This window comes from Eumetopias jubatus, unplaced genomic scaffold, assembly GCF_037043125.1.
Source record: "Eumetopias jubatus isolate StellerSeaLion01/CBP00866 unplaced genomic scaffold, mEumJub1_p1.0 scaffold_9, whole genome shotgun sequence".
In the NCBI taxonomy this organism is placed as follows: Eukaryota; Metazoa; Chordata; class Mammalia; order Carnivora; family Otariidae; genus Eumetopias; species Eumetopias jubatus.
Genome location: NW_028274815.1, coordinates 77606599 through 77617748, shown reverse-complemented (window position 1 = coordinate 77617748; position 11150 = coordinate 77606599). Strand labels below are relative to the sequence as shown.

General features: G+C 40.0%; 1 protein-coding gene across 2 annotated transcripts; it reads right to left on the bottom strand.

Annotated features, from left to right (window-relative positions):
• Positions 1-366: 366 nt before the first annotated feature.
• Positions 367-7836, bottom strand: LOC114209843 (large ribosomal subunit protein eL31-like). 2 transcript variants are annotated; one of them, XM_028104064.2, is made up of 2 exons: positions 7823-7836; positions 367-742 (listed from the first exon to the last, which is right to left on the bottom strand). In XM_028104064.2, the coding sequence occupies exons 1-2, from the start codon at positions 7834-7836 to the stop codon at positions 367-369; spliced, it is 390 nt and encodes a 129-aa protein (XP_027959865.1). The 2 variants fall into 2 exon arrangements, with proteins under 2 accessions (XP_027959865.1, XP_027959866.1); XM_028104065.2 differs by lacking the exon at positions 7823-7836 and having other exon boundaries at positions 367-747.
• Between the last annotated feature and the right edge of the window lie 3314 nt (positions 7837-11150).

Genomic DNA, 11150 nt, shown 5'->3' with positions numbered 1-11150 from the left:
GTTGATTATCTAGGAAAAGAAGAATTACAAATTGAGGAATCATGAGTAAGGCATAGACATGGGAAAGTACAAGGCATGCCTGATACACCAGTCATTCGCAGTAGGGAAGGAGGGGAGAGAATGCCATCAAATAATAGAATTAAAGGTAACTATTTTCCTTCACAATTGGACTATTTGCTCTTGATTCGTAAATCCATTCTAACATTTCAACCTTTTCAAAAGTTGATGCTGCTCCATGGAAGGAACTCACCTTCCTCCTCAACCTGTTGGATTCTAACCATCATTCAGGTCTAGCTGAAATGACATAAACCATTTTTCCTTTTTTTTTTTTTTTGCTGTTTTATACCTTTATTTGACAATCAGCGATTAGTTCTCATCTACATTAACTGTCTGTAGATTTTTGAAAGTGGTGACAGGTACATAGGTAACCAGTGTGTAGAGCTTGTTTGGTGAATCTTCATCCTCATTACGTTTTCTGGACAACCGCACACGGATACGGTATGGAACACTCCTTATTCCTTTGGACCAGACAGCTTTGTTGAGCCTGGTGTCAATGCGCACATCTGGAGTTCCCATCTCCTTCATGGCAAATTTCTGGATCTCTTTGAGTGCCCAAGGGACACGCTTCTTGAAACCCACTCCATGGATGCACTTGTGAATGTTGATGGTGTATTCTCTGGTCACTACCTCGTTGATGGTAGAACAGCCCTTCTTCTCGCCACCCTTCTTCACGGGAGCCATTCTGCCGGGCCCTGGTTGAACCCATTTTTCCATATTTTTACATTTTTACCAGCTGTACCATTGTGATGGGGTTGTCATTGCCTGCAATATGCATGTTTAGCCATGTGTGACAGTTTCTGATGATTTGATTGTCATTTCAATTGAGTTATTTTCATTGGTAGCACCAGGCAAGATTGAATTTAAACTCGAATTCAGTTCTCTATCACCACTTAATATGACTCTTGAAAGATTATATGTGATGCAGAACTGAAACTAAAAATAATGTTGTATGCAAAAGACACCCTTGGGGTGAAACTTCTGGTTTTTAAAATACATTGTGAAGAGTTCAATTTCCCTCTTCTCTGAAGAGTCAAAAAGTAAGAAGGAAAATAAGAAACAGGAACAAAACTCTATCTTAAAAGAAATTAAGTGACACCTATAACCCTGAACCAAAATAGATGAGGAAGGGCTTCCAAATGCGGTGAAGGTCAAGTAGTTACATGGGAAGATAATGAGAGAGGATATCCACAGTTGGAAACATCAGTCAAATACAGGAAAGCCTAGTTCCTCAAAGTAAATGACACACCCTAAGGGACAAAACCAGCAATCTCTTTTTGGAACAATGGGCACAGTGTACAGGTTTGTAGCTGGAGATTCTGTAGAGTGGTTAAATCCAAAGTCTTGACAAACAAGAAAGATGGAACTGAATGATTAAACAGGCGTTGGGGGAAAAGAAGCAAAAATGTTTACAGAAACAAAGACTAAATAAAATAGATGAAGCACACAAGAAAAGAGACTTAGTTGAAAACACAGTAAGATAAAGGAAGAGAGAATTGAGAAAAGGAAGCAAATCAAATTAAAGTGACAAAAGAATTTTAAATGATTTAGACATCTCTCCAGTTATGATGCAGTCGTTTGTATCAGATCAACCTTCCTTATGAGAACAATTCCCTCACAGAAGAGGGAATTAAGAAACTGGAAAATAGGTGGGTTGGAAATATCCAAATTGAAATCCTGAAACAAAAAACAAAGGATAGCATATACAGAAAACAGCATTAGAGACATCTGGGACATGGTGAAAAAGTCTGATGTACGTAGAATTCAAGTCCCAGAAATAGAGAAGAGAGAGAATGGGACAGCAGAGAATCTGGCTTATAATTTTCTAACCATGATGGTAAACATCAAGTCACAGATTGAAGAATTTTCGCAGGATAAATACAAAGTAAACCACACCTAGGCACATCATCAAAGGCTGAAGACCAAAGGGAAAGGGAAGTCCTTGAAAGCATTTCTTAGTTAGAAAAGGAATAAAACACCTTACATTCAAAGATACAATAACACTTCTAGGATGACTTTCAACAGAAATTAGGGAAGCTCAAAGAAATTCATTTTTATCTTTCAAGTACTGAAACAATATAACTGCCAATCTAGAATTCTCTCTCCAGGGGAAATAGCATTCAAAAATGAAGATGAAATAAAGTCATTTTCAAATCAAAAATAAAAAACTATAATATCCAAAAAACTTAGAGTCTGTATTTACCAGGAGACTACCTAATTGAGAACTAAGAGAAGTTTTTCCGTCTACTTTTTACAAGCCAAATGGAAATTGATCTCAGCCGGAGGTGCAGGAAGGAATGAAGAAAACCAGAAAAGTAAAAATGGGGATAAATCTAAATCAATATTGGGCACCTGGGTGGTTCAGTTGGTTAAGCGACTGCCTTCGGCTCAGGTCATGATCCTGGAGTCCCTGGATCGAGTCCCCACATCGGGCTTCCCGCTCAGCAGGGAGTCTGCTTCTCCCTCTGAACCTCCTGCCTCTCATGCTCTCTGTCTCTCATTCTTTCTCTCTCAAATAAATAAATAAAATCTTAAAAAAAAATCTAAATCAATATTAAGTTGAAAAAACTTTTTTTTTCTTGAGGAGTTTAAAATATATGTTTAATTAAAATACATGACAACAATAATACAAAAGTTAAGTAGAAGGTAATAGAATGGAAGTGTCCTAAGGTCCTTGCACTGTCTGAGAAAGTGGTTAAAATATTAATTTAAGAGAGACTCGAAAAAGTCAAAGAAGTATGTTGCAATCTCTAAGGTAAACAAATAATAAAAGATGGTATAACTAAAAATAAAAGGCAGGGCATGGAATGATATAACAAAAACACAACCAAAAAAAAAAAAAAGGTTGTTAATCTTGGGAAGCCAAGAAAGGATAAATATAAACAAATGAAAATTTAGAAAAAATAAATAGTAATTCAGTTGATTTAAACCCAAGTACATCAGTAATTACATTAAATGTGAAGGGACTAGGGCGCCTGGGTGGCTCAGTCGGTTAAGCGACTGCCTTCGGCTCAGGTCATGATCCTGGAGTCCCGGGATCGAGTCCCGCATCGGGCTCCCTGCTCGGCGGGGAGTCTGCTTCTCCCTCTGACCCTCCCCCCTCTCATGTGCTCTCTCTCTCTCATTCCCTCTCTCAAATAAATAAATAAAATCTTTAAAAAAATGTGAAGGGACTAAATATTTTCATTAAAAGATAAAAAGACTGCCAGGTTTGATTAAAATGAATCAAATTCTATATTGCTTAAAAGAGACATTTTAAATCCAAGGACCCAGAAAGATTAAATTATAAGGATAGAAAAAATATGATACAAACAATAACCAAAAGCAAGCTGTGGTAGCTATCCCAATATCAGAAAAGTAGAGTTTAAGACAAGAAATATTACTACAGTTAAAGAAGAACATTTCATAATAGTAAAAGGATCAATTTAATAGGAAAATGTGATTATTCTAAAAAACCTAGAGGCCAAAGTAGAAATCACAATGGAAAATGTGAAATATTTATTTAAAATTTATTTTAATATATTTAAAACTAAAATTAAATGACAATGAAAATAAACAATGTGACACTCAGCTAAAACTGTGCTTAGAGGGAAATTTATAACTTTAAATCCATATATTATGAGAGAAAAAAAGGCTGAGAGTCAATTATGTAAGCATCCATTTTGTTAAATTAAATAAACAAGGAGGCCTTTAGATGGAGGTGCCTCTAATTCCTTAGCACCCTACTAAAGCAAACCAAAACCTTAAGCCTGGAACAGCCTCAAGGTTGAGAAATAAAAGCCTACAAACAACCAATCACAAACAGCCACTAGGTTTTTCCAAACAAGGCAAATGCTTAAGCTATAGCCAATCAAAATTTCCTCGCCTGGCTTCTGACTCTGTTCTATGAAAGTCTTCCCTAACTCCTGTCAGTGAAGCACTTCTAACCACTTCAAGTGTGGCACAGTCTTATCGCAATCAATTTTTACTCAAACTCTTTAAGATTTTCATATGCCCCAATGTATCTCTTAACAATTTCAAAAAATCTAGGAAAAGTTCATCAAAATAAAAGGGGCAGAAACAAGAAACTAATCAATATACTAAGAATAATTTACAATACAGGAAAAAAATTAAAAGCCTAAAATTAGTTTTTAGACTAATAAAATTAGTAATCTCCTATAAGGACTAATGAGAACAAAATAGAGAAAAAGCATAAAAACACAAACATAAAGATTTTGTAGATGTTAAAAAGATGAGAATATATTTTTTAAAAATAATGAGAATCTATTAAAAATAACTTTACAACAATAAACTTAAACATGTAGATGAAATGGGAAAATTCTTTGAAAAACACAATTTTTCAAAACACAACTGTTTCAAGAAAGAATGGAAAATATAAATACTTCTTTAACAAATATATTTATTAAATAAACTATATTTATTTAAGTATTTACATATTAAAGTGTATTAAATATAACTAATACTAACATATTGCTATTAATTATTGAATTGATATTAATTAATATTTAATTTATTAAATAAACTTGGATATGTAATTAAAACTCTTTTTACAAAAATTCTAAGCTCTGATGGCTTTAATGGGAAATTTCTCCAAGCACCAACACAAAAGCTTTTCCAGAGAAAAGACAAGAAGTTAAGAGGCCAGCATAAACTAGATCACAACACGACACTTCAATTAAAAAGTTTACTATAAAAGAATCCATCAGGACAAAATATGTATCTTCTAATTATTTGAAACACGCACATACACACAAAAACACACATAAAAAGTCAGACAAAGTAGTGAAAGATTTTTATAAAGCAATCAAAACAAGAAGCATAGCCTAAAATGATGGAATTGAGACTTAAGATATTCGGTGCATTAAAAAATATAGCACCTAGGTGGCTCAGTCAGTTGAGCGTCCGACTCTTGATTTTGGCTCAGGTAATGATCTCAGGGTGGTGAGATCAAGTCCCTTGTCAGGCTCCACACTGGGCATGGAGTCTCCTCTGCCCCTCCCCATGCCCCCGCTCATGTTTGCACGTGCTCTCTCTCTAAATATATGTCTCTTTCTATATATATATGTGTGTATGTATAGATATATAGATTTATATATATATATATAAATAGGCTCCCCTATTAACAGAAAAATAATATCAGATTACAAAAAAACCCATGGTTCTAATGTACAGAAATACACCCACATATAAGAGATACACTTAGAACAAAGTGCTCAGGAAGGTTAAAAATTAGGGGAAAAAATGTGCAAGGGCCACAGGCAAAGGTAAACAAACAAACAAACAAGCAAAAACAAAAGGATAACAATCTATAGGAGACAAGTTGAAAATTCAGGACAAAAAGCATTTACAAGGTAGAAAAATGTACTTCATGATAGCAAAATTGTGCAAATTTTCACAAACTGTTGTGAATATCTGTGCCTCAAATAATGTAATATAGTCAACCTTTCAAACCGACTCACTTAGCACAGTCTCAGTCAACTTCCAGCACAAAAAGCTAGAAAGCATGTGGCTTAAGTTTTTTTGTTTTTGTTTTTGTTTTTTAACTAGACTCATCAGTAGAAAACTAGAACACAAAAGTGAGCAGCATGAGGTGATCAAGCCTGTACAGGGATTGGAATAAACTGGGAATCAGTAGTGGAGGCTTTGGTTCTTCAGGGACAGTATGGTGGACATCTGTATGGTCCCGGGCATCTTACACAAGTGTGTAAGATGAGAAACAGACACACAGGGGAGAATGCCACATGGAGGTGGAGGCAGAGACTGAGGTGATGCATCTACAAGCCAAGAGCACCTACGACTGCTGGCAACCACTTTAGAAGCTGGAAGAGACAAGGAAATTTCCTTGCTAGAGGCTTCAGAGAGAGCATGAGTTCAGCCTTCTGGCCTCCAGATAATTGTGAGAGAATAAGTCTCCATTGTTATAAGCCACTGAATTTGTGATCATTTGTTATAATAAGTCTAGGAAATGATTGTAGTGACCCTCCAGTCTTTTGTCTATGCATACATTATTCTTCTATAGTGTGTGTATTTGGGGGGGGTAAAATTAGGGCATGTACACACTGTTTTTAGATCCAAAGCATCTTCCTATGTGACAAAGTAAATCCTATGGCAGCATACTTAACAGCCATGTAGTATGCCATTTTATGAATCCCACAGAATTTATTTAACCTTTTCCGCATGGCTGGACATTAGTATGCTCCTTAGTTTCCCCATAGGACATCCCTTTTTAAAGTTCATTTGGCTCTGTGTGAGAGGAAGTAGATGAATGTGTTTGGATCTCAGAAACTGGAGCCAGACTGGGTTCAAATCTCAACTCTACCTCATACTACCAGCTGCAAGTGAGTTATGTAAGCCCTTTCTGCTTGCATTTTTCCCATGTGAGATGGGAATGATGTCTACACGCTCCTCATAGGGTTGTTGTGAGGATCGCTTAGTTACATGGCAAGGCCTTAGAACAAACAGTGCTGGCAACACAGGACATGCTCACCAGTGCTCCTGCCCCTCCTCCGCCATAGTAAGGACCTCGCCTGCCTCCATGCAGAGCTTTCTATTGTGAAGATGAGTGAGAATGCCCCTTGGGGCAGAAAATGTGTTGTATATCTCCAATGCCCTTAAGTTCTCAGGAGACTTGAAAACCCAACCCCTCTCCTACTTCCTCTGAGCTGAGACTGGTGTCTGAAGGAGTGGGAATGACACTGTTCGGTGGAAACATCATCTGGGAAGGGCAGCAGGCAGGTAGCCAATATCTTCTCCAGCTCCTCCAAGAGTTGCATTCAAAGAATACAACACTCAGATTGTGCAGATTACAATTCAGCAAAAATGTATGCGGGGGGGGCCCACTACATGCTAGGCCCTGAGCTGGGTGCTTTCACAGTTCAGGGCCTGGCATATTTCGTCCTCACCCTAGTATCATCCTCACATAGCAAACAAATCCACCAAACTATACTAAGCTACAGAGGCTGAATGTTAGAGCCAGAGGGAGTAAACCAGTGGTTCTCAAATTTAACCCGCAGCGGAACCACCTGGAGAGTTGATTAGAGTTTCTGATCAAGTAGGTCTGGGCTGGGGTCCAAAAACGTGCATTTCTAACAAGTTCCCAGGTGATGCCGACGCTGCTGGCCCTGCAGAGCATACTTTGAGGACCACTGGAAGGAATGATTGTCCATCACGGGGAATCTAGACTGTCCCTGCCCTGCCAGGGATGTTGTGGCTGTCTTAAAGGGCAGGTGGTTTGTGTGCCTGCATATCTGTTTATGGATCTTCTTTCTATTTCTTCCCCCTTAGTCTGTCTCAGTCATATTTACAATTCAGTGTCCCTAAGAATTTTTGTATGGGCTTATAAAAAGGAAACCAAGAATGCGTGTTCGATGGCAGATTTAAGAGAATTTTTTAAAAGATTTTATTTATTTATTTGATAGAAAGAGAGAAAGAGAGCACAAGCAGGGGGAGTTGCAGGCAGAGGGAGAGGGAGAAGCAGACTCCTCGAAGAACAGGGAGCCTGACGGGGCTCAATCCCAGGACCCTGATATCATGACCTGAGCCGAAGCAGACGCTTAACTGACTGAGCCACCGAGGCGCCCCAGATTAAAGAGAATTTCAAGGGCCGTTTTGGTTCTACTTGATTTTCGCTCTCTGTGCTAATTATAGAACATAATCTGCTCATAGATTCTGATGCCACTACATAATAACATATAGGATGTAATGTGAGAAGGAAGATTTCATACACACACACAAACACACACACACACACACACACACACACTACTGAGGGGAGGGCATGGAGAGAAGGGATTTATGCAGGTGAAGGCATATACACTTATAGTACAGCTGAAGAATGAATAAGACATCAGGAGTTCTTGTTAGGGTGGACATTCTAGGCAGAGGAACAGCATGTGCAAAAACATAGAGGCAGAAAGGTCCAGGCTTGTTTAGGGATTGGTGGGGAAATGTGTCCTGCCACTCATGTTGATCTCTTTGGTGAGGGAACATTAGCTCATGATCCTAACAGAGGGATACACTGCTTACATTTTCCTTTTTGTTTCCAAGGCTAAAACCAGTTGGCATAGCTCTGATGGATTAGGAGGGCAATGGGCAAACACCAAGAGTTTCCCCAGGGGGCACTGGTTATGGGCTCCTTTAGACCAGCACTGTCCAGGAGAACTTTCTGTCATGATGGAAATGCTCTATAGCTGTGTTGTCCCATGTGGTAGTTGCTAGCCATATGTAGCTTATTAAGCACTTGAAATGAGACTAGTGGGACTGAGTTTTGCTTTTAATTAATTTAATTTTAGTTAACTTAAATTCAATTTTAAATTTCATAGACACACCTGGCCACATGTGATGGCAGCTCCAGGGGCAGGCCTTCAGGAGTCCTAAATGCTCATGTTCCACCTACGGCTATGGCAACTCCCGGAGGCAAAGTTCTGAATTAGGTGCTTGTAGAAACAAATGATGAAGTGATCCCTGTCCTCAAGAAGCCTACTGTCCAGAGAGAGAGACAGAATTAAACAGGCAACTGGAATTCCACAAGGTGAATAGAGCAGCAGAGGGAGACCAGGATTCTGAGGGGGACACATGGAGAACCCTATAATTCTGTCTGTTGCTCAGAGATGGTCTCTCAGAAGGGTGGAGGCTGGGCTGAGACTGGAGGATGAGCTGGACTTAGTAATGGGGGTTGGGGAAGGGCCAAGTGGAGGAGGCGACGCCCTGTGGTTGTCACGGCAACATGGAGTTAAATCACAGCCTGCCCCTGTGCTGCAATTTAACTAAGCCACCAAACTGTGGCAGGGAATTGCCATTCATTTCATTTATTTTTATACTTTATTTCATCCCAAAAAGAATTAAGGAAGATTGTAAGAACAAGTACACGACACAACAGGATAAAAATAGAAAGCCCTCAGGCTGAAGGGAAAGTAAGGACAACTAGGAAGGTGAGCCCAGAGGCCTGCTGGGTTGTCTCCACCCGCGGTGAGCCATCAGGTGCATTAGCTACACCCGCGGTGAGCCATCAGGTGTGTTAGCTACACCTGCGGTGAGCCATCAGGTGTGTTAGCTACATGGAGGAGCCCCTGCCTGCTGTGACATCTGGGCTCTGAGGCGCTTGGTATCCTAACAGCAGAGTACTGGGCGGGCTTCCCCAGGTAGCACCCGACCAAACAAATGCCAAAGATGGAGGCGATTTTGAGGAAGGCAGTACCACGGAGTCCTCCCAGCTCCATAAGTGCAGGAAACCTTGGACCTAACACCTATTACGGATTGAATTATTCCCCCCCCCAAAAAAAAGTTATGTTGAAGTCCTCACCTCCCGTACCTCAGAATGCGACCTTATTTGGAAATAGGGTCTTTGCAGATGTAATCAAGTTAACATGTGGTCAGTAAGGTGGCCCCAATCCAATATGACTGGTGTCCTTATAAAAAGGGGAAATTTGGACCCAGAGACAAACACAGAGGAAAGGGGATCATGTGAAGACAGAAGATTGAAGCAATGCACCTACAAGTCAAGGAACTAGATTGCCCACAAACCACCAGAAGCTTAGCAAGAGACAAGGAAGGATCCCTCCCCTACAGGTTCCAGAGGGAGCACGGTTCTGCCAACACCTTGATTTTGGACTTCCAGCTTCAAGAACTGTGAGACAATACATTTCTGTTGTTCTAAGCCACCCAGTTTGTGGTGCTTTGTTATGGCAGCCCTAGGATATGAGTACACACCCTGACTCAAAACATGCTACCTGAAAGGCTGTGGGAGTTAGAGCTAGCTTGGAGGTGTGTGAGACGAGCAACCTGTGTAGTCAAGGTGTAAGGTTCTCAGGGAAACTGTGAATCAAGAGTGCCTGGGTGGGAGGTTGAGTGCTCCAGTGACAATGATTGTCTGCAATTCTAGAAACGTGTACCATTAATTTAATGATTACTGTGCCACGGGAATGAAAGCCGACCACATACACACACACACACACACACACGCACGCACGCACACACACACACACAGTTCATACAGAATCTTAGAAAGACTTCCCACTCCTGATCAATGCATTACTTGTTCCTGTTTTTAGTCTTTCTTTTTTCTTTTTTTAATTCCTAATGTCTTTTATTAACCATTTTTCTTTTTTTTAAGATTTATTTATTTAGAGAGAGTGAGAATGAGAGAGAGAGAGTACATGAGAGCGGGGAGGGTTAGAGGGAGAAGCAGGCCCCTCGCCGAGCAGGGAGCCCGATGCGGGACTCGATCCTGGGACTCCAGGATCATGACCATTTTTCTACATAATCTACACCATTTTAAAATACAAATAGCCAAATATAACTAATGCACATTTCATCCCCTGTCAGCATTACAGTGTTACTTGTCACACCTGACAAAGAATTTAGACATGCCCCCTAAGTGACTAAAGTCACTGAAAATGAAAAATGATACAAAGGAATAATAAAAAATCTTTAAAAGTGGGGATAAGGTCAAATAGTTTGCCTTAATGAATAAATAGCAAAGCTTCAACATTCACTGTAATTTTTCATTTCTAAAATTTGATTTGATAGCAGCATCCCAGTATAAGTTGGACTTTGATTTTTTGAGTGCTTTCTGTGCCTCAATTTCCTTATCTGTAACATATCAATGATGATAATGACACTACCTCCTGAGTTGTTGAGGGTTTCACAGTAAACTTGAAGCCATGCCTAGCAGACAGTTAGTGCTCCAGGCTGTCAGATTTAAAGGTCTTCCAGGCCCAGACCTTGCCCTCAGGGAGCTTACAGTCAACTTTGGGATACCAGCATGTGAGGCAATACTGGATTTTCCTCTCCTCCCCAGCACCTCCCACTACCCCCTTCCTTGACCTGGGAGAAAGTCTTTTCTAGAAGGTTAAAAAAGACAGAAGCTGTGATAGCAAGTAAGTGTTAAAAATGGGCTAGCATCTTTCATGCTTTTCCTTAGCTTATTCTGACTATAGTGTGAAGGGTCTATCAGTGGAAATCCATAGAGCAGTAGGGGGAAGGCAGAGACCCACAGGCTAAAAGAAAGGCCAGATGTAGTGTGGCAGCCAGGAAGGAGAGGAGCACGAGAGGTGAGAAATGTTTTGGGGGCTACAGTTCCAAGTACCTGGTGA